At 34.2% G+C, this 24,685-nt stretch overlaps 2 protein-coding genes across 8 annotated transcripts in view; one reads left to right on the forward strand and one right to left on the reverse strand.

Moving 5' to 3' along the window:
* LOC123680106 (ras-related protein Rab-3) lies at positions 1–23,054 on the forward strand. Of its 5 annotated transcripts, none has more exons than XM_045617799.1 (6): positions 1–282; positions 13,502–13,584; positions 17,245–17,466; positions 18,742–18,860; positions 19,482–19,653; positions 20,776–23,054. In XM_045617799.1, the coding sequence occupies exons 3-6, from the start codon at positions 17,245–17,247 to the stop codon at positions 20,920–20,922; spliced, it is 660 nt and encodes a 219-aa protein (XP_045473755.1). In that variant the 5' UTR covers positions 1–282; positions 13,502–13,584; the 3' UTR covers positions 20,923–23,054. The 5 variants fall into 5 exon arrangements, with proteins under 5 accessions (XP_045473755.1, XP_045473751.1, XP_045473752.1 ...); XM_045617795.1 differs by lacking the exon at positions 1–282 and adding an exon at positions 2,972–3,279; XM_045617796.1 differs by lacking the exon at positions 1–282 and adding an exon at positions 10,204–10,302.
* LOC123680105 (pancreatic lipase-related protein 2-like) overlaps positions 22,606–24,685 on the reverse strand; it is a 7,160-nt gene continuing 5,080 nt past the window's right edge. For all 3 annotated transcript variants that reach the window (XM_045617794.1, XM_045617793.1, XM_045617792.1), the window contains 2 exons: positions 24,333–24,518; positions 22,606–23,294 (listed from right to left, as the gene is read on the reverse strand). In XM_045617794.1, the coding sequence (XP_045473750.1) occupies positions 23,051–23,294; positions 24,333–24,518 (430 nt within the window). In that variant the 3' untranslated portion in view covers positions 22,606–23,050. The remainder of the gene's footprint in view (positions 23,295–24,332; positions 24,519–24,685) is intronic.

Below are 24,685 nucleotides of genomic sequence, written 5' to 3' on the forward strand. Positions count from 1 at the left end.
AAACGTCGAAGCGAAAAATTTCGAATCGCAGGTTTTCACGTCCTACAGATTTCAGAAGCGATTCGCGTGAATTTTCTGGACAAACGTTGCGTAGGGAAGGAGATAACGGTCCCGTTTATCGATCCTGGAGTTCTGGATAGCGGTTCTGTAGCTGAGTGTACTCATTCGATCGATTTTCCGAGTCTGTCGGCTGTACGGGGTCCTACCCACATTCTGTGTTACATTTTCCGATAGAAGTCCGCACAGTTGTTGTTTTTCACATCTAGACGTTGTGAATTTGAGGTGAGTTCAAATGGATTGTTGAAGGTTTACGTTTTGTAAGGCATGTAAGTGGATACTTGATTTTTACAAAGCGTTGTCACCTATATTGCACCTGTCACCGCGTATTTTGACAGGAACGCTGGTAATTATCTTTATTTATGGGAAAACATAGTGTTTGTGTTGGTTGGTTCGCATAAATTGGTGTTTTACTTAGAGTTTTTTAGGTTTGAGTGCTGTTGACGGTACGTTAAATACTTCTAATTTTGTGTAGGTACAACAAAATTATCTTGCAGCTTCTTTCATCCCCAAATCCCATCTAAAATCAAATCCAAAACCTCTTAACTCTTCAAAATTCACATTAATCTCTATTTCGTATTCGTAATTCCTCTTTTCAACCCCTAAATATTCCCAATTGAATCGAATATTCTTCCCAATTTCGATGAATCCATTAGGGAGATGAGAAATGTAAAACAAAGTCAAATATCCATCTTTACCAGATGAGATTGACCTAGATTTTGAACTCAACAGTCTGAAGCACCCTTAAAAATACTCTCCGCTACAAGTAATGACCTCTTAATATGAGGATAGGGAGTCTGATTTCATCGATTCAATTTCTGCTAGACCTGCATTTTATACCGATTTCATTTTATGTTTCGTGTGGCTGGATTTTTTTTTTGGAGTGGGTTTATTTTGAGGGGATGATTAGCGAGATTAGGAAATTGGGGATTTTCTTAATTAGGTCATATGTCTGGAGAGCTTGAACGAAGGGATTTATGAAAATTAAATTTTTTTTGTTTTACGTTTTTGTCCTTTATTCAGGTTGTGTCTTCAACTATTGCTCTCTCTTAAAAATACTAAATGCATAAAAAATCATCAGAAAATTAAAGTAATGATGAATAATGATACAAGAATTCATTTCACAAAATTTCATTTGTACCTAGAGTAGTGATCACAATAGAAAATCAACAGACTCAAAAAAAAAATTCAATCCTTAAATAGTTTTATTGGAGATATGGCAGAATTGTTTCAACTTATTATTCGATTTTTACATTTTTCACTCAATACGAGAAATATTCACAAATTTTCCATAACTAAGTTAACACTTCACTAAGTGACAGCCTAATCGGTGAGACCACATTTTTTCTTCAAAATTCGACTTTATTCGTCATCAAAGTCACCTTGAAGAGTGATACATGTACTCCAACACTGCTGTAATTTTTCATTACCTTTTCTGTGGAAAGATTTTTCTTTGCTTTCATTAGAGGTCATTAGTTCAGTTGGAACTCGAATTCCTTCAGTGTGATGATGATTTTCATTGCTATGTGTCAATACACGAAACTTTTTATCCATTTTTCAAAAAACAACAAAGGTAGCGTTACTTAACCTTCAATATCTCTATCCTGACTTAACTTTATGTTGACATGCATCTTTTGAAGCTTAGTAATAACAAGAAACAAAATGGTATAGTACTGGTGGTTCCATCTGTGCGGAATAATGAACAACGTGTAACAACCATAAAGAAAAAAATTATTGGTGGTGAAAATTCACAATTCTATTGATTTGTTTTGTAATCATCAACATTTTTGCCCTAAAAAATAATCTATTTCTATCATCATTTGAAATAGGTCACTAAATTGCACAATCAGAACTATAGAAGAAATAATTTCTCACATATCAAAAATATAGAAAACGGTACCTACATTCAGCTAACTTTTCACAATTGAGGTCTCAAAGGAAATGTCCTTTATTCAAGTTCATTCATTCATATATCACATCTTGGCTGCTTTTAAATGTACTGTACGACTCATGCATTCACCGCGTCTTGTAAGATTTGAAGCAGATTCGCTCTTCAATAGTTCAATTTTGAAAATCAAAACAAACTTAATTATAATAATATAAGTTGACCGAATAAAAAGCTCAGTAAATGAACTGAATAACAGATGACAAATTCTGCTTGCCATAACAAAATAAATGTTATCATTTTATTATTTTTAAGCCATCTTTTCAAAGTTTGGTACTAATGAATAATAAAATATTTTTAAACAACTATTTTAAAGGGATTTGCACTATGAGGGTTCATTTTGAAAAGCCCGCTATCTGGGCAGCTGTCACTTTTGACATTTGACAACTAAAAACTACGCCATTAATAAAAATTGAACGATACCTAATTGAAAAACGCATTGAAAGTGTTAAAATTCATTACAGAAATGGTAAAATTTTGCAGGCACAGTGCGCAAAACTAAAGCACTTTTGGGTTGTCGCTAAGCAACTTCTTGAAGAAGTGACCACAATTGGCCACCGAGATCTTGTGATTTATTACCTTTAGATAAGGTCTAGGTCAATGTTACACAATCGATTTGAGACCTTAAAGATGGAATTTATAATGGACATACAGCCGCAATTGTACGAATTGATCTTGGAAATTTGGATATTTGCATTCCTTCATCTTCACAAAGAAATAAACATCCATTGATTCTTTTAAAATATACCTATTTATTCTTTTTTCAACATTAAACTTCTTATTGGAGAACCTCGCCAGTTATTTTATAGATTCAAATTATTATCGAAATTGTGTCGAAGTGTGCTATGTATGACGTTCTGACATCCATCTAGAATACATCATATATAAAAACATTGCTTCGACCTTGAAAAGCGTTGAAAACACTCAAAACCAGCGTCATAGTTTACCACAGTCAACTTTTCGTTTTCCCTCAATCGAAATCGTAAAAACAAGTGTAGTTAAATTTTTACTGGATTATGGACTATAAAAACTGGTAGCTGGATTGATAACGGAAATTTATATGCTGTTAAAGCCCATTGTCCTGTGCCACTGACGGGTAGTAGCTAATTTTAGTTTTGTGGTCAAATCATTACATGGCCGTGATGTCCACAGACAGTGTTACAATTTTGAAATTGATGTGTAATGAAAAATCGAGAATACTGATATTACGGAGTGAAATATGAACATTTTGTCATCCTTTGATGGCGAATTCGAGAGTTTAGACTTGACTAGAGAAGGTAAATATTTTGTATAATTATACAATTTTTGGAAATTTCTACACAGAAAGCTCTCACAACCATTCATTAAACTCAAACTATCTTGCTTATGTTATAATTGAATGCTAGGCGAATGAAGAATAGAATACATTCGGTATTATTTGAATATTAAATCGACAAATAAGAAGAATCTGTCAAAGCTTTGAGAATTTTTTTGACGTGCTTAATAATGAGTAAGATGCCAAAATTCATGACGTCTATTTTAGTTAATTATTCATCTAGGGCATTAAGTACAGGGTTTGCGAATCACCCGAGGTCATCAAGAACTCTTAATACCCGTTTTGTAAAAACTTTTATGTCTTACCAGTTAGTTACGGCATTTTCAAAGGAACAGGCAGCAGCCCAATGGAAAAATTGTCACCGATTTATTTTTCTAAATTTTTCTTATGTTGTAGAATATAACCTCCTGATATCTGAATAACAGATATCTTGATTTGTTCTCAAATTACAGGGTGTTTCTTGAAAAATGACTTTCAAATATTTCGCTATATTGAAGATCCGCTATGGGTATCATATGAACCATAAAAATCACTGAAAAAAAGTTGGAACTTTACGAATTTCTCGAACAGAAACTAAGATATAGCGGAATATTGAAACAGTCATTTTTCAGAAACGCCCTGTAATTCGGGAACGAATCAAGATATCTATGATATGTTCTCTGATATATAATTATCTCGAAAAAAGAGATCGGGAGTCCTTGAAATTTTTATTCTGAGTCTTATAGTTCTTGAGAAGCTCCCCGTGAGCATCGAATTTGTATACAACTTTTTGACAACTTCTTGATATATTGCACGCATTGAATAGATATCTCAAAAACTGGTCAATATACAAAGTCAATACAAAATTGACATTATAATAGTATACTCGAACTAAGAGTAGGTAACGACAAAAAATTGTAAAGTTCTATGGATGACATTTTTAATTACTGGTTGAATTAAGAACAGACCGTATCTAACAATTATTTTTATTAAAAACCAGTCTAAAATTGATACTTTATGGGTGATCAATATTTGTCGCACAAAAGTGTTTCATTCAAGATGGTTTCCTACGAGAAATGTTACTTTAAAGAAATGCCAGTCATCAACTTCGATACTCTGCACCTCTAAAACTAATAAAAGGATTGAGTTGGGCCCATAGGCTTTCTTGTTCATCAGATTATATTCTATAACATACGAAAAATTCAGAAAAATTAACCGGTGACAAACTCTCCGTTAGGCTGCTGCCTGGTCCTTTGAAATTCAATCTATTTTCATTATAGGGAACGTATAATAATCACAGAATAATAATAATCACAGTATAATAATCACAGAACCCAAACCGAGCCTCGGAACACGACGGATTTACTGATGACGGACCAAGCGAGAGTAAGGAACACGAGAGGTAACACGAAGATGAGAAGGAAGAGGAAGAGGACACAACTGAGGATAGGATGCTGGAACGTAAGATCTTTTAGTGGAAGAGACCAGGAAATCATTCTAGAACTGCGAAACAAGAAAATAGACATCTGCGCAATCTCCGAGACGAAGAAGAGAGGGAAAGGAACCGAACAGTATGGCGACTACATCTTGATATACTCCGGGAGGCCAAAAGAAACTAGAGCGACGTCGGGAGTGGGAGTACTCATAGATTACAAATATCAGAACATCATCAGTGACATCGAATATCGGAGCGATCGAATACTAAAAATCAGTCTGAAACTGGAAAACCACTTCACACACATAATATCAGTTTATGCACCGGATACTGGAAGGCCAACACAGGAGGCCCTCGACTTCTATGAGCAATTGCAATTAACAGTTGACAAGATACCCAAGCAAGACCAAATTATTATCATGGGAGATATGAACGGGAGAGTGGGTAACGAGGTAATTCCAGGAATTAAGAACGTATTCAACGAAGAAATCATAAATGACCGGGGAGAGATGCTCATCGAATTCTGCACCTACAACGAGCTAAGAATCAACAACACATACTTTCGTCACAAACCTCAACATAAGATTACTTTCCGTGGGAGCAGGGGTGTAACTTCTACAATAGACTACATCCTTACGAATAGAGCAATTGTACCAGAACAAGTGTTAGATATTAGATCATTAACATCGGCAAACATAGGGTCTGACCACAATTTGGTGCTAGGTGTGATATCTGGAATGAGAAGACCAACAAAAGCGGACAAACAACACGATCCAGTAACAAAGTTCAACATCGAGTCCCTAAAAACAGAGAGCATACTCGACTTATATAGGAGACGTTTGACAAACAAAATAGAGGAAACAACAATCGGTGACCAACATACGGTGAACGAGGCGTGGAAAATACTCCTAAAGAACATAAATGAAGCAGCCGAAGAAGCGCTGGGGAAGAGAACAATCAAGGCAACCTCACATCAGCGGAGAGAGAAGCCCTGGTTCACATCGGAAGTAAAAGATCTGGCACAAGAAAAGAAGGAGGCACATCTAACCTACATAAATAACAAGACGCCGAGAAACTTTCTAAAGTATACTGAAATTAGGAACAGAGTCAATAAAAGAATTAGAGAGATAAAGAAAGAACACTGGGAGAACTTTAGTCGAGAGATGGAAAATGACCTATATGGAACTCAAAAACGCATATGGAAGATGCTCAGAGCCGCGAAAAAAGAGGTAAATGAGACAGTGCAAATACATAACATCACCGCGGATAAATGGAAAGAGTACTTCACAAATCTGCACTCCCAGGATAATGACCAGCCACTAGAAAGGAGACAAAAACTGCGGCGAGAATATGCAATAAGCTTGGAAGAGGACAAGCGGGTTACAACAGAAGAAGTGATGGACGAGATGAAACATCTCAAAAACGGAAAAGCTCCCGGTCCAGACAACATTCCTAATGAACTGTTGAAACAAGGAGGAGTAAGATTGGCTGAACAGCTCACCAAACTATTCAATAAGATTCTAGGGAGCGCAGTAATACCAGACGAATGGAAAGAGAGCATAACAATACCTTTATTCAAAAAGGGAAAAACATCAGATCCAGCAAACTACAGAGGAATATCATTGTTGAACACCTCCATGAAACTGTTCACTCGTATACTGGGACAACACATATTGCAACACACCAAGCTATGTGAAGAACAACAGGGCTTCCGCAAAAATCGTTCCACGGTCGACGCTGTATTCGTTGTTAGACAAGTAATAGAGAAATCCATTGAATATGACAAACATGCGTACTTGTGCTTCATAGACTTGAGTAAGGCATTCGACAGAATACAACTGACGGATGTTGTGGAAGAACTGAAGCACAGAGGAATACATCCAAACATTGTAGAGACGATAAAACAACTAAACACAGGCAACACTACCACAGTCAAGACAAGAGCAACCACAACCGATAAAGTAAAGATCAACCTAGGAGTGAGACAGGGAGATAGTCTTAGTCCACTGTTATTTAATCTGATAATGGACAGGATAATACACAAAGTACGAAGGGTGAACCAAGGATACAGAATGGGGAACGAACTATTGAAGATCTTGTGTTATGCAGATGACGCAGTACTATTTGCAGATAGTGAAGACGGGCTGCAATGGTTAATACAGGCATTTTACAGGGAGGCTCTAGAACTCAATATGGTAATATCAATCCCTAAAACTAAGAGCATGGTGATCGCCAGGGAACCCCGCCGATGTAAGCTGGAGATAAATAACAAAATCATCGAACAAGTATTCTCCTTTAACTATCTGGGCGTAACGATATCGCCATATGGAAGCTTAAAAGATAGTGTAAGACATCAGATGAATAAGGCAGCCAGAATATCGGGGGCCCTAAGGAATATCATCTGGAAGAACAATTGCATGACAACAACCAGTAAAGTGAGAATTTACAAAGCATGTGTCAGACCCATAATGACATACGCGGCGGAAACAAGAGCAGAAACAGCTGAAACTAAAAGAATGGCACGAACAAACGAGATGCGAGTTTTGAGGGCAATCACAGGAAACACATTGAGAGACCAGAGAAGAAGCGACGAGATCAGAAAAGAATGCCAGACGGAGGACGTAGTTAGATGGACCCGCGCGAGAAGAAGGTTCTGGAATGAACATGTCTCACGTATGTCAAGCGACAGAATAGCGAAAATCGCGAGAAACGGAAGACCAGCATCCAAAAGACCTGTAGGGAGACCCCCAAAAAGGTGGAAGGACAGCTGGACCTCAATATCTCAAGAACGAGAGGAGGAAAATGGGTGAAACAAGCTAGCAAGCTTTCGTAAAGTAGAAGAAGAAGTATAATAATTTTGTAGCATCAGACACACTGCTATGGTAAAATTGTCAAACTTCAAATGTAAAAATTGCAGAAATAGAAGAAAATTGTAAAATTCACGAAAAAGCACAGAAGGTAGTAAAAAATTTATTGCCAAAAAGGTCACGATACTCCTCAACAAAAGAGTACCAAGGTTCTATGAACTGGATGACAGAAAACTATAAGGACTGTATTAATAATGCTCGGATAATTACCCATCTCTCTTAAACATTTTCTGTGAGTTTCTTATGGTCCAAATATTCGCTTATAAATAACAAGACTTTGATGGTAAATAATGATAAATTAATATTGTTAATTACTCCAAGCTGGTCGATTATTTGGAACAAGGATCGAAAGGATTTTAGTCAAGAAAGTCCAAAGTTCTGTCTGGGGATGAGATTCTGGAATTTATTCATGAGGCACCGAAGGAGACGTTGTTAATGTACAAAGTTGCATTAATATTAGGTGTTTTTGGTGGATGACAACGACAACAACTTGTGAATATTGTAGTTACTCACGTATAACATTGTAGTCAGTTATTTTAGTACATGTACCAGTGACAAAACTAATAAAAAGCGTATTTTTGCAATTGATGATGACGACGAAATCAATAGTTTGAAGCAGATAAGATAATGTAGGTCATTGCACACTAACCCAAGGGATTTTCCTGAAAATAAGTTTTTTTTGGCCTAAAGATGAGACCGTTGTACTTTACAGGGTGGGGGTTTATTATTTGTCATAATTTTGTAAATCAAACTCATTTTATAGATATAAAATTAATTCCCTTTGTACATTATGTCCATGAATTATTTGAATTATGCATGTTGTACTCAATAATGACACTGCTAACTAAGAACTAAAATCAAAATGACAAACTGGTATAATATATTATACCAGTTTGTCAAACTTATAAAATGTTTAATCTTGTCAATTATTTCACATAAAAAATAATTGTCAATTATTTTATATATGAAATAATTGACGAGATTAAACATTTTATAAGTTTGCGTTTTGAAGTTGGTTAAATTCTACAAAAACCCGCAACTTTCATAAAATGGTTTATTATTCCTTCTGTTATCGCAGAATATCTCAATACTTATGAAATATAATGATAAAATATAAACGGTGCCTAGCCGAATATTTCTATGTTTCTATGCCGAAACAAGAATGATTTTTACAAAGAACTATAAAACTGTGAAGGCAAGGATTGCATTCAAAATCAACGAAACAATATGAGATCTTAAATTCATGATTATGTTTCCCAATTTTACGAGTATAATTTTTTTTGAATCCATGATGGTTTGATTTCGAAATTAATGGATTTTGTTCTCAACTTCAGATGATCAATGTCGTATAGTAATAGATTTTTTCTCCTAATTTCATGCAAATAAATATAGTTTTTGAGAGAAGTTCTGGATGGAGTAGTACGGAAGAATTTTTGTCATATTCTCATATAAAAAAACGCAGTTATCTGTGTTATGAAACATAACAACAAACAAAGTTTGTAGAATACCTTCCCACTGTACGTTTTATATACTAGGTGGTCCAACGAAAACTTAACATATCGATTTTTTTACTTTAAAATGAAAATGTGGGAAATCGCTCGGACTCGTCAATTTCTGATTCGAGGGGGAACAATTTTTCCGAATTTTCATCCTCGTAACTTCAAGCCCCCCAACGGGGGTGAGCACAACCCCGCTAATTTTGAATAGGGATGGGAGATGTTGCCATAACTAATTTTGAATATCGTATCGAGTACTATCTGACCCTAAAATTTCGCTTCAAAATTTCCATCGATAATGAAATAAAAGCGAAAATAGTAAAAGAGGCAATGTGGAATTTATCTCGAGAATATTATTCCTATCCGACACATTTCAAAGGTATTTAGTAGTAAGTATACTCTTTCATTATTCAACCCGTCATTTCGTTATCGATGGAAACTTTGAAACGAAATTTCAGGATCAAATTGTACTCGACCAGATCTTTAAAATGAGGTATCGCAACACCACTCATACCTATTTAAAATCAAGGGGTTGTACTCCCTCGTACTTACTCGTTGCAGTACCGGGGATGCGAAGAGCGAAAAAGTGGTTCCCCTCGAATCAGAAATGGACGGATCCCAGCAATTTTCCACATTTTCATTTTTAAACCTGAAAATCAAGTTTTCGTTGGACCACACTGTATAATATCACCAGTTGTATGCGTATATTCAATTTCATAATAAACAATGTTGGGCTAGGTTAGTATCTGGATAGCTAACCGCTCTTTTGCGTTTCATAAATTCATAAGTTGAAAATTCAGATTTTAAGTGAAAAAGATACATCATATGAGCAACCGAGGCAACAACCGTACAAAATCTTCAACTAAGTTTATTTCTTGATCATTTTCGATCCCTGAACGAAGGACCAACACAAAATCTCCATCAATTAAAATCCATCAAAACTAAAGCTGAACATACTCACTCATCCTCAATTTTTTTCCTAGCAAATTTCATAATCCAAGCAGAAAAAAATCATTTCGTGTCGTTTCCACAACATGAATAAACATGGAATGACATTATGCAATGATGTATACGAAATACTTTTACACGTTATCGAAGCACTGCGGCTTTGTTGTTGATAAAACGCCTTCAATTTAGTTCGAAAATTCGTGTGACGATAACTGAACGTATATGTGTGCCTCATAATCAAATTGACATGTCCAAAGCAGGTAGTTGTTTGTTCAAATTTGAGTTTTTTTTTCACGAATTTACTTTTTCATGATTTAAAATAAAGAAGGTTATTTTTGAATTTTACTTTAATCAGAATCGAGGTGCTTATCGAACTGTTAACCTTGCTAAATTGTGTGAAATCAGTATTATAGTTCAGTGGGCCATTTTTTTATTTCGGTTACGTCGTTTTATAGGAGGATCATTAAAGAGTTTATTGCTTCTAGATCGGGAAGTAGGTCGCTGATTTGATAGAATAATGAATGGACTGCGTGAAAGGTCATCTATGTGATTTCAGGAGAAACCTCAATTTTCAGGAGATAACCTCAAAGTCGAATGTCATGCGTGAAGCCAGCAATAATTCGAGAATAGTCTTTCAACTATCGAAAATCTATTTTCAATTTCAATTATCTACCTTATTAGGTTGCAAGATGAGTTCAAAGTGTTGAATAAGAACATGTAAATATTGAAATGGTTCAGTCGTTACTTATTGGATAGTTGATCGTGATTTTTCGAACGTACCATACTTTGATTGACAAGATCATCGAAAAGTTCTATTTCGCTCCGCAGTAGGGAAAAGTGTTGCTTAGTGATGATAACTGTTACACTTCATGTCTGTCAAAATTAATGAAGCATTACAACCGTAACTAGGTAAATTTTCCATTGATCAATCAATTATAATGATCGTTAATTTAAATCTTATTTGAAGTTATATATTTAGATTTTCATGAATTTCAGAATGTTTGAAAAAATAACATATTTTATATAGAGAAGGGACTTTTCATTGCTTTCATTACCTACTGAACTTATTGAAGTGGTACTTCTCCTCATGAAATATATACTATTTATACTTTTTATGTTTTAAATCCCAAAACTTCCATCATCGTAATACAATAATACATACAAATTTCAATTCACGCAACAATTACAGTGGTGTAGGTCGATGATGCTGCAGTCCAAAAGACCTTATCCAGCAATAAATTGTTCGAACAGTTACAGGATGGTCTTGTTCTCCTAACCACTCATCAGTCAAAGATCGAGTTTACGCAAATCTGTCTCTAATGGCCATGAGTCTTAGACGTCGATCTTGAACTTCATTTGTGGCCCTTCGACGTCCGGTGCCTATTCTTTTTCGATATTGGGCATTATCAAACCATGCTTGACAACATCTTATAACATTAGTTGGATTTATGTTCGTACGGTTAGCGATTTCTCGAAATGACAACCTCGCCTCCCGTAGACCAAGAATTCGCCCTCTTTCAAATTCACTTAGCTGGTGATAAATTCCGCGTACACGTGCTTTAGGCATTTCAACAACAACTAAACATCGATTTTGGATCTCCGCGACCAGCTGGTTTCTTGTAAAATTTAAAAAACTTGCAAAAAACGATTACAATATTCAAGTAACAAAAATTGTCAACATGAAAAAACTCTCACGTTTTTTTCTCCAAATTCAATCATTTACTTCTTGCTCTACTACCTATCATGTTCTTCAAAAAAATAAATGGATAAAATTTAAACACCTTCTTCTGGGTGTTGCAGTTTCTTTGTCAGTTAGTATATGTCGATTAACTGAATAATGTCTTCCAAGAATTCACCTTAAATTTCTCTCAGTGCATTAAGAACTGATTTTGATAAAACAATTCAACAATTTCCAATCGTTATTGAAGCGTGAATTTTTACATGATTATAAAGCCTAACCAACTGAACACAAATGACATAAGAAATGTCAATGAATTAGAACACAGTGTTGCCATTAAAACCATTTTAAAGGTTTCATTGATTACCTAAAATTTAAAATTTAAAATCCTTTAAAAAGTGATGTTTGTATTCGACAAATTGAGTACCTACTGTAGAGACGTGAATATGAACTGGTTTCTAATTGATGCTTTTTTCAATTTTTCATTTCAGAAAATTTGCAGAGAAGTACATACTCCCTAATTTCCCACAAAAATATAAATATCTTTTAACATTTTCTGAAAGATTCAAAATGGGAGCAAGGCATTCTTTCGAGGATCATAGATAAAACTGACGAAAAGATACGTGGTCTTAGGAGATCGAAATATATTTACTAGAATTTGGGATAAATTAATATACTCGTACCTACTCTGATATCGAAATCCATAAAATTCACGAATAAGTACCTATACCACTTAAGTATTTCCAGTAGAATAGATCACGAGATGAATATCGGAAACTATAAAATATCGAAGAACCTATATACGAACTTTATTGTTTCCTCATAGAACGCGAGTTTTGTTACACGAAAACCACAGTATTCCTGGAAAATAAGTGGTTTTCTTGCAACACAAGTTGTACTAAGCAAAAACTTGAACCTTTAACACAGCAAATAGTGTGAATATATTAGCGACGCACTCTTCAAAAGTTTGTTATGCATATGAACGTCATATATCGAACCTCATAAGAATATAAAACGTTCATTCAGTAACATTGAAATTGGGTTTTGAGGAAGTGTAGGCTTATCAAATGGGACAGGAAACAATTGAAATGTAGTCCGACTGTCATGGTAGAATTAATTGTTTTTATTCAGTCAGATGATACAGGTGTTCAAAAACAGTTCAAATGGGTAATCAACAATATATGATTTGAATATAAACTAGGTATGTGAGTTCCGAAGTTTTCGATTTGATTAAATTGTATCATTTGTATCTCATTAATTAATTGTATCATTTGTATCAATGGGATTAATTAAATATTTTGACTGAATTTTTTCTACTGCGTGTGCGTTAAAAAAGACCCGAATATTTTATCACCATATTTAAAAAGAACTATTTTTTTGCTACGTAATTATGGTATTTTGAATATTCGATGTGAATATTTTTAATGGTTGATTTTATTGATATCACGCAATCACCTGCTCTAGTTTCCTAGAAAACCAGCAGGAGGCGCAGATATCCTTTCGAATCGTTTTTCAAATTTATACTCACCACAAAAATTGAATAGTAATAATTCACGGAGAGGTTCAATTTTTTTGGAAAAACTTTTCAGATGTTCATTATTGAATAACAGATAAAAGTTATTTACATAAACTCGACATTTATTTACTTATCTCGGGATTGAACTTGCTACTATAAATGAAATAAATTCTTTCAGAAGGAAATACTATTCGCTAGTTTTCTTATTTGAATCGTGAGTGGAAATATGACTGGAAATATGACTAATTTTTTATTTTTGTTTCAGGTGATCACCCGTTTGAAATACGGGATCCTAGAGCCTCTAGACTTTTATCGTGGGTTGAAATCCCTGTGGGAATCTTTGGAGACGTAAGCACTTCATCTCATCTTCCCTCAAACATATACAGGGTGTTTTAGAATAATGGCATTCAGTAAAAAAATTTCACCACACTTCATGAGGAAAATTTTTTACTAACGTATGTCTGATGGACTGGCTCCGTTAGCGATTAAAAGAGTAATTCAATTTCCTGAAAAATATTATTAAACTTCAATATTTCCATATTCACTCGAGTTACTGAAATGAAATGTCCTCACACTTTGAGTTCGAATAGAAGAATGAGAAATAAAACAACAATTTTTACGAGAAAATATCAACATCTCATAGAAGCTTTTCCAACTATCATCATTCTGAAATACCCTGTATGCCTACATATACAGGGTGGCCATTTGAAAACGAAACAGACGAGATTACAGACGAAATAAAGTTTTTCGATAGAAATGCTCGGACAGGTCGATTTCTGTTTTGAGAGGGACAACTTAAGATGTAGGTTACGGACGCATAGCGCTTCAACCCTTGCTACTACAACCCTCACCCCCAATTTTTGAATAGGGAAGATGGAGTGAGTGATACCTCATTTGAAAGGTATTTTTATACTGATTTCAGCACAGTAATTGTTTTTTCATTTTATGCATTAGTTCTCGAAATATTCTTAACTAAGTATTTGATAATGAAGTGGTGTTTTCATGGCACTTGTAGTAATCGACATTTTGAGCTTCAAAACAACCATGACTGTGGCTTCCTTCCTAACTAACTAACGCATGAATATTTCGAGAACTAATGCATAAAATGAAAAAACAATTGCTGTGCTGAAATCAGTATAAAAATACCTTCAAATTGAGGTATCACTCACCCCATCTTCCCTATTCAAAAATTGGGGGTGGGGGTTGTAGCAGCAAGGGTTGAAGCGCTATGCGTCCGTAACCTACATCTTAAGTTGTCCCCCTCGAAACAGAAATCGACCTGTCCGAGCATTTCTATCGAAAAACTTTATTTCGTCTGTAATCTCGTCTGTTTCGTTTTCAAATGGCCACCCTGTATAATAAATAGTATAATTTAATATTTCAAAAATTTATCGATATTCGTTTGTATTATGACATATCACAACTACTGATTCTCAAAATATGTGTCTGTTCATTTGTACTCGCCAAGTCTTCGAAAAAAAATTATATAGAACTACCTTTAAACGTTAGAACAAATTCTGGACCAATCAATATCGATATACTAAAAATAGTATCAAAATTTTCCTCGTTGCACTCTGTGATTGGTGTTTAATCAGTTGAAGAAAATTTTATCGGTTATTTCCAGTATTACAACCACAAATTCGATATGATTGTAGAGGAAATGTTCTATTACATTTCTAGTTATAATTTGTTATGATTTGACTACAACATAATAAGAATAATGTCTTCGAGAAAAACATTTCCCAGATGTCTCAATCAGGTCAGTTCATAAAAAAAATCTGCAATTTGTTTGCTCTGAAATTACTGAAGTGCTTAATCGAATTGGCTGAAAACATTTTTATAGTGAACAGTTCATCTAAGTTTGTGAAAGGATTTTCGAATTTCTAGTTCCCTCAACAAAGGTATAATGATGTGTGCAATAAAGGAAAAATCAATTGTGAGAAATCAGCTAGATGTTATATCTCAATAATTTGATATACTGCGTATTATTCTACAATATGAGTCTATATCATGAGAAGGTGAAATAACAGGCCTTTCATTGAATTGAATCGATTTCCAACTTCAAGTTTAATATTAAGTTATCGAGGTCGAAGTTAAAGGTTTTACGAACGTGTGGTTTAGCTTAGGTGTATCATGCCAATATGTCATCTTATGTTTCCAGAGACACAGCTACCTAACCTGTAAGGCGATTTATAACATGAATTTTCGACGAATATGAAAGATGTCACGTTTGAAAAGTTTTCGTCATCGAGTTCAATGTGGAAAGAAGTTTTTTATATTCATAACAAAAGTTTTTCGTGTCTCCCGATCCTACAAAAGTTTTTAGGATTATCTACATATACTACATTCCTCAAAAAACACCATTAGAAAAGAACAGGGGAACATAAACGGTGTTAGTGGCGAATTAACACTTTTTTTTTAATTCCTACAATATCGATTCCACTTCTGTGTGACATATTGCACCGTCCTGTAGAATATTTTATTCTGAATTTCGCATATCATTGCTTCCAATACACCAAACAAAAACAATATAATATAGGCGATCTATCAATACATAACATGCTAAAAATCATCTTTCACGGAGTTGTCCTTCAGTGCCGTGTCACTATCTATGGCCAATGTTGACAAAAAATCAATCCTGTCCTCAAAAAGGCCTTCAATGATTCAAGTGAACAATACCAAATTTGCTCCGAAATCGGGAGGGTTTCTTCAACCAGAACCGATTCACCAAGCGATGATTTTTCGAATCCTCAGGTGTGCCAGGATCGCTACTGGACCCTTATATTGGGGGAACATCTCCCATAGATTTATACTGAATATATTCCATTGAATTCGTAAAGATTGGTAACACTATTTCGTTTCCATTTTCAGTGACGTCAGGTATTCCTCAGGGAAGTCACTGGGGGCCATTGTTGTTCTTGATTTTCATTAATTATATAAAACTCGTCGTCTGCTTTGTCCGATTTTTAATATTTGCAGATGATCTGAAGCTTTTTTACTTCAATTGAGTCGTTGGCTGACGTTGCGAGGCTGAAATCGGATCTGCCGGCTGTGGACAACTGGTGTGCAACCAATTGTATTAAAATTAACATCAATAAATGTCAGTTCGTGAACATTTTCTATTTACTATTTCATTGGAGGTAGAATCATTGAGAGAGCATTTGTTGTCAAGAACTTTGGTATGTCATATGACAGTGAGTTATCTTTCAGACCGCATGTCCGTGCCATTTCTACGGCATCTCTGAGGACTCTGGAATTTGTCCTGAGAAGCAACAGAGATTTCAGCAAGGAGACACTACAGTACCTCTATGTCGTTCTTGTGAGACCGATGTTAGAGTTCTCATCCGTCGTTTGGTCACTCTACACATCAGTGGACAACCTTCTTCTTGAGATAGTACAAAATAAGTTCCTCGGATATGTTTTAATTAGAGGTGGCTTATTTTCTTTTGAGTTTTTCTCTGCGAGTCGGTTGCGGGTCTAGCTTGAACTGCCTTTCTTGATAGTAAGAAGATTTCATGCAGATGTCATGTTAGCCCCTAAACTCTTTCGAGGACCATTGTATTCTCCTGAACTGTTATTCCAGTTCAATTTGTCTAATCCCCCAAGATTTGTCAGGAGATTATATCTGTTCAGGCCTGCCTTTTATCTAGAACGAATTATTGTTTTTTTTTCTCCGGTTTTGAGAATGATGCGGAGTACCAATGTCGTTGATTCCTTGAGTATCGATATATTTCTTCACTCTTTCTCGGGGATGAGAGGAGATTTGAGGCGTCTTAAAACACTGAATTCTTTTTCTTTGTACTCGTATAATTATATAATTTTTGTATGGTAGAAGATACTCCTGTATGATTGATGATTTAATAATAATATTTTTTTTTTGTAAAAAGGTTTTGTACCGTTTATTGAATAAAATATAAATGAATAAATAAAAAAAACATTTTAAAAATGCGATGACTCTGAACAAACCTTATCATATCAATCAAATTTCTAAAAATGTTTTTTTTTCAGATGGCAGGTGCCGATCCAAAATGGCAGAAGGACGCCGCCGACCAGAACTTCGACTACATGTTCAAACTGCTAATAATCGGAAACAGTTCAGTAGGGAAAACCTCTTTTCTATTCCGTTACGCGGATGACAGCTTCACGTCAGCATTTGTTAGCACCGTCGGTATCGATTTCAAAGTGAAAACCGTTTATCGTCACGAGAAACGGGTGAAATTACAGATTTGGGTGAGTTTCCCTTTGCGTAAGAACTGTTTACTTTGTCGCAACGTGATTTTATAAGATGGAAATTCCAGAAGGGTTATGACGTTGGATTACAAGCTGTTTGTGAGCTTTTTGGGTGGAAGTGTAATTGAAGGAGGGCCTTGAAATGTCACTCTGAATGAAATGTGTTATTGTATAATTCGAACGTTTGGAAATTCATGAAAATTTGGAGATTCGCCTTTAAATTAGGTTTATTTTTTCCTACGATCCTTATAATCGAGTGATCAATAGAAACTTTGTCTTGTTACGGTTGTCATGCTAAATTAATTTTGACAGACATGAAGTATAATAGTTGACAGTTATCATTGTTAGCTACATTTTTTCTCCGGCGGACAGAAAAGTGATTCATCGTTGACATAGCAACACTTTTCCCTTCAGCGGTGAAGAAGTGGAACTTTTCGATAATCTTGTCAGTCAAGATATAACGTTGTTATAGTACGTTTGAAAAAAATAGTTATTTGTTTTACTTGGTAGCAAAGTAGTAGATTGTCTGCCACGGCTGATATTTCATAGCCTAGGTTGGCGAGGCTAGGAATTCAGCTACTACTTTTCTACCGAATTGAACATTTAATTTTTTCTTCGATGGTTTATAATGATATATGTAGGATATTGTATTTGGAAATTATTACAATTTTTAGAATCCTTTTTTTTTCCTGTAATGATAAATTAAAACCAAATTTGATAGAAATCGCAATTGTTGGAAATTGTAGATGATAATTATAGTTTGACAGTTTTATTTCCATTGAGAATGATCATTTTGCTGCCTAGGCAAGAACAGTAATACTTTGATATGTGCCAAAAAAATTGATATTTGCTGTCAATCGGAGAGAATAGTCATTTGTTTTACTAAGCAGCAAAGTAGTAGATTGACTGCCGCTTAGAATGTTGTTTCAGATAGCTTTATCCATTTCTTATTTGAAGTAATCATTCGATTAATTGATCTGATTTGTTTTCCTCTACGATATCGCACTAACCGTGCCCAAGGTGAAAATTGTGGAAACTTTCAAGGCTCTAAGCAATTCTTTAAGAAAGCTTCTTTTATAAAGCAGAGTGGCCTTCTATCCAGATACTGGCAATCGTTGCTTATACTCATTATTGGGTTAAGTGTACAATCATATTTATGTGTCAATATTTCTCGGGCCTGGCATACGTAACGGGTCCTAGGATAGTTCATTTGAAAACATATTAGCTCTCCTTTTTATTTTTTAATTCCACTGATGATTTATTTCTCAATTTCAGGATACAGCCGGACAGGAAAGATATCGAACAATCACAACAGCCTACTACAGAGGAGCTATGGGATTCATTCTCATGTATGACATAACAAACGAAGATTCCTTCAATAGTGTGCAAGACTGGTGAGTTCTGGATGAATTGAGGATAGTACTGAACTGACGTGAATTTTCATACGATTATGATGCACAAAATTTTGCAAGAGACTTAAAATATTGTGTATTCTCTATACACTCTTAATTTCCACTAGGTTCGATCTATTTTCGCGAAATGTTGGCTTTTTGTCGTTATTCTGCTTGAATACGATGTCAACATACATTTTTGCACGAAGCTTGATTTATTTTATATATCTGAACACTGAATGTACGTATACGTTTTGAAAGATCACTTGTCGAGAATACGGTCCCAGATCCCGCCATCTTCGACCAAACGGTGAAGCCAGTTAGTACTCTCGAAAAGTTTCTAGGTCGTATCATTCGAAAGTTATCTATCGAACAGAATCTGATTTAAGGACGTATTCGTCATCAATGAGTCGAACTTTTTCGTTTGAGACCATTTCCGTCTCAAAATACGAAAATTATAGACATTGTGACGAAATGATGAGCGGACCCTTTCGAGAACCAACACTCAATAACTAAAAAACTATAATAATTGACTTCAATGTTTTTTTGTCTTCAATAACTAAATAACTACAATCATTGAAATCAATGTTTTTTTTGTCAAATTAATATAATGATTTTTTGCAGGGTCACTCAAATAAAAACTTACTCCTGGGACAACGCTCAGGTAATTCTAGTAGGGAACAAAAAAGACATGGAGGACGAAAGGGTTATTAGTTTTGAGAGGGGAAAACAGTTGGCTGACCAATTAGGGGTTGAATTTTTCGAAACAAGTGCGAAAGAAAACATTAACGTAAAGGTGAGTCACTTTTTTACCTCTCATATCTATATGCCTATTGATATTATGTAGTATGCAGTAACGGCTTTTCCAGTAAGAATGATTGAATTTGGAATTCTCATAATGGCAACACTGTGTGTTATTTTTTGACATTTTTTATGTCATTTGTGTTCAGTAGGTTATGTCGATTAATAATAAAATGTTTCATGTTTCAACAACGTTTGGAAATTGTTGAGTTGTTTTATAAATATCAGTGCTCATTTGAGGATATCATATTGCCGACCAATTTGAGAGTGAATTTTTTTGCACATTTTTTTGGGTACAAAAGTACCCAGAACAACAAATAAATGAACGCACACAAGGGGATATTGATATAATAATTTGGTAGTAGCAAGTAAAGAAGAAAATCTAAATATATCGGTTCCACACCATTCTCAATAATTAAATCTGTGTCAAACAACAGCTTTGGGGAATTCTGAGGAAAGATTTGGGTTTGAATTCTTACAAAATTCAACTAGATCAAGAACTGTAGCCATTAGACCACCATAAGTGTCGTTTATTTTCTTATTTTACTCTTAAACTACCTCAAAAAAGATTGAACAGTGTAAGACTTATGCCAATCTGATAGGGGCAAAATGGCGAGAAATGAGATGGCCTGTCTTCTTTCGTAGGTTTTAGAAAGAATATATTAGCTGAACAGGCATTTCAAGAGAAGATTAAGTAATAAAATGCCCGATTTATCGACGCTCACCGAAAGATTCGATTCGGAGTACAAGTTTTGGACGCTTAAATCTGGTATAAGATTCGTCGTAGTATTCTCTGACTAATCGTTGAGGTGTTTTTCCGTTATACCAATGATTTTGGGAGTGATTTCATCAAGAAATTTCTTCTTGATAGGTTCTCCTTAAGATGCGGTTCTAAAAATTTCATTTTGAATAATTTTTAAGTTGTTGAACTTTTCATCTCATCTCCGTGACAAAAGAAGAGCAGTAGTCTTTTTAGGGTACACTGTGATTAGTCATTGGCCATTTATTTAGGTATTTGATTGCCAATCGGGGGGTCCACAGTTTTATTTTAGTAGCAACTATATGAATACTTCTTACCTCAACTCTATATATTAATATTATCATATTTCTATTTCAGAATGTCTTCGAGAGACTGGTGGACATAATTTGTGACAAAATGTCCGACAGTTTAGACACAGATCCAACACTGATGAGTGGTGGGGGTAAAGTTCCACGTCTCACAGACGCCCCACAAGGACCACAAGCTGCCAACTGCAACTGCTAATAGATCGACTCTATATATATGTTAAAAATCAACTGTATCCAAGTTGACCAGAATTCATTGAATTACGTCTGATGTTCTCTTCATTCCAAATCGAGACTGACAATACGCATGTCTAGTATTCAAATAATATTCAATATTCTAAGCCTTCGAGATGTCATTTCATTTCTTCATGAGGATATTTTAATTTTTTCATTCAAATCAGGTGTAGAGGAATATTGAACCAAACTACACTGAACACACAATATATTCCACAGTTGAATATTTCAAATTGAGCTTGAAATTTGGACAAATACAATAAAGATGACTGAGGGTGGTTATATTTTCGAAATACTTTTATAAGAAAATAGGTAACTATTCTAATTGTTAAAATGTAATTGTCGCTATGAAACTCATTGAGTTTGATAATTAATTTATTTTTACTTCTTTGCTTTTTTTTGTTTTATATTTATATATTTTAATATGATTAAAATGGAGAGAATCCTAAAATGAGACATGAAATGATGTTCCTCTGAGAACTACTCTTCATTTTCGATAATCTGATACCACAAGCATTGAAACAATTTTAAATGTATGTATATTATGAATCTTATTCGATGTGGATATTTTGGGAATATTCAACTTCAATAATAGCTCGTTTTCACATCACATTACATCAAACAATTGTTCGAATTGTTTTACTGTTAACTCGACCTAAAACGAATAATTTGAGAGATCTGTTTCAGAATGAAATTCATCATATCGTAGTCATAAAAAGCATTCTTTTCAAGTTGAAGAGATGAAGATCACTTGATACCATACTCACATAGCACATATTCACTAGTTGAAGTATCACATGAAGAAGTTTATGTAAAATAAATATTCTTTTATATGCTTATAGTATCGAGTGGTCGAACAAACTCAAGGTATATAAGAAATGATAATGAAAATGATTTAGGAAGCTTGTAGAATGAAAATATGCAAAAATGTATTGATGAACGTGTAAATAGATATAATGAATATTTAAGTTTCAGTTGAATGTCAGGGATATGACCCAAATTTTCCGAAAAAAGGATACAATATCCAAATTCTCTTAAACTTATACAAAGTGTTCTACAAGCTCTATGACAAACTTTAATATATAGTTCATTCTGACCATTTTTTTCCTATGAACATAGGTTTCAACATGTTTGAACTCTAAGCATTGGATCAACTTTCAGCAACATTAAAAATTGTTCAAAATGTCCACTTTCTGCTTGAACGAAAGCCTTATATTTACGAACTTCTTCACTTGCATTGGTGAATCTTGAATTCTATCGAATAATTGTGGATGAGATGTTATTTAAACATCTCTAAGCTGTTTTATATATCCCAATAAGTAAAAATCTAACGTATTGAGATCCACTAAACGAGGTGGCCATGGTATTTGTCTTCCTTGACCTATCCATTTATACGAAAAATCTTCATATGACCAAGCGGCTACTTGCTGCTTGTGCTTGCATCATCGTGCTGATAACTTGGAGATCATAAATTAAGTAGTAAAAATTGTGCTCCAAAAATAAAATATAACTTTTGAACGAAAGCAGTTCTGACCTTTCCTCGTAGAAAAATGTTCAGAATCATCATAACTATCATCTGAAAGAGTTGTTCGATGAGCTTGTAGAATACCCTTTATGAATAAAACTGAATAACTTTTTCTGAATAAACTTAACAATATTTGAAAGCTTTACTGCCTCGATTTCCAAATCAATCATGTGATTCATATTTTCACAATCAATATCTGAAGTTATAATATTCGACATTAAACCTATATTTAACTTGAAGAGTTGAAAATATTGTATGTAAATTCACCTATATGTATTCGAGTCGAGAACTTACAGATATTAAAAATAAAATGTAGAAACAATCAAAACCAAATTCAACGAAAACATCTTGAATAAGGGTCATTTTGAAACGATGTACCTAAAAGAATTATGTAGGTACTTCCATTTTGTACCTCGCTGTGTGAATAGGTAATATAAATAAAGAATCGCACATCATGGAAGTAAACAGTCATTAAATGTTTATAGATTTATTGTTACAGTCGAAATTATTGTATATTAATATTACCTGATTTTATTAGTGTAAAATAAATAATGCGTAATGCCTGCTGTTAATTTCTCTTCTTCTTCATTGTGGGTTGCTCTGTTGTTGTTGATTTCTGTTTGATTTTCATAGTTTTATGCACTTTAGCCGTCGTTGTTGTAGTCTTTGGAAGAGGAGTTGTTTCCCCATATCGTTTTGGCTTTAGTTTTGGAACTATTTCGTAGGCTTTGAAAGTTCTGTAAACCCCGTTCGGTATCATATTTGATTCTCCACAAAAATCTGGTTTGAAGAGTGTTGTTGCAATTGATCCCCTTGAGAAAATAATAAAACGAAATGCAATGAAAAATAGAAACTCTCAACATTTATACAAATTGTTCCGAAAAACTTTTTTGAATTTCTAAACGAATCCTTATTGTTGAAATGATAAAAATTTGCTTTTTGGCAGTAATTAAATTTTTATTCAATGTTTAACAACATTTTACAGCCAACAGCTATGATCAAAGTATCAACAATAACAAATTTATCAACTCCAATAAATGTTTTTCTGTATCTAATCCGTAATAAGATCCATATTCTTATGGTTACTTCTCTTCAATTTAATTCAATACTCATTAGATATCGAAAGCATTTTCAATCATTCATTTGAATTTCAACATTTTCTGAACAATTCATCGTTTCAATCAGCTTAGTTCAATAGACCAATAATGAAAAAGCTAAGCTAAGGAAATTATGCCAATTGTAGATAGAAACAAATCAGATCAATAAATGAAGAATTTATTCAAACAAGAGTCAAATAAAAGCAGACAAGAGCAGAGAAAATTGAGAAAGAACACATTCATACATATACCCCAGAAGACATCTTTCACTCGCTCAAAGTAGCACAGAATATATGTGTATGGAGATCTACAACTCCTTGCCCAGAAACCTCCATGATATAAACAACATGAAAATATTTAAAAAAAAACTAGCCAAGCATCAAATATATATATATATATATATATATAGTGAACCATATGAAGTGCCGAAATATTATGATTTATTGATGTAGAATGAAATATATTTGACTTGTCATCTCTCCGCCAGGTACCTACCAAAAAGTTAGCAAAAACTTCAGCAATTCTACAAACAAGTAGTTAGAGAAAATCTAGAAACGTTGTTGAAACCTGTATCTTATCATATGAACCAATGACCTAATCTACTGAACATAAATGACATTAGAAATGTCAAAAAATACAGTGTTGCCATCATAACCATTTTGAATACTATAATTTGTATTGGATAACCCTAAATAAATATAGAGCAGGGTAGATCAGACCGCTTCTTAGATCTCCCTGCAGGTTATAACTCACCTTGTTATTGGTTCGAATTTTATTTTTTTAACAGGTATTCCATCTTTTCCCATCTTGAATTTTCCAATCAATGTATGCTTCTTGTTCCATTTGACTTTAGCTTCCTTCAGTCTTGATAACTTTGGATGTGATGCGTAGTACAAGTAAGTATTATCAGACTTTGGTTTGTAAGTACGATATTTATTTCTGTGAATTGAGAAAGAAATGATAAAAGTACTGACCTTGGAGACCAATATATATTGGTTCTGCTTAATATTCTATTATTCTGATGCTCCTTTAGTCATTCCCTATATACAGGCAAACTGACAACCAGATCAACAAAATCTCAATTCTATCGGTTACTTATTGACGAA

Source organism: Harmonia axyridis, chromosome 5, assembly GCF_914767665.1.
Source record: "Harmonia axyridis chromosome 5, icHarAxyr1.1, whole genome shotgun sequence".
NCBI classification, from domain to species: Eukaryota; Metazoa; Arthropoda; class Insecta; order Coleoptera; family Coccinellidae; genus Harmonia; species Harmonia axyridis.

Bases quoted from the DNA above. Each gene is read 5' to 3' on its own strand.
- LOC123680106 (XM_045617795.1), top strand. From the start codon at position 3,222: ATGAACATTTTGTCATCCTTTGATGGCGAATTCGAGAGTTTAGACTTG. The intron at 3,280-13,501 runs GTAAATATTTTG...TTTTTGTTTCAG, and splicing joins TTTAGACTTGACTAGAGAAG to GTGATCACCCGTTTGAAATA. The intron at 19,654-20,775 runs GTGAGTCACTTT...TTTCTATTTCAG, and splicing joins AAGAAAACATTAACGTAAAG to AATGTCTTCGAGAGACTGGT.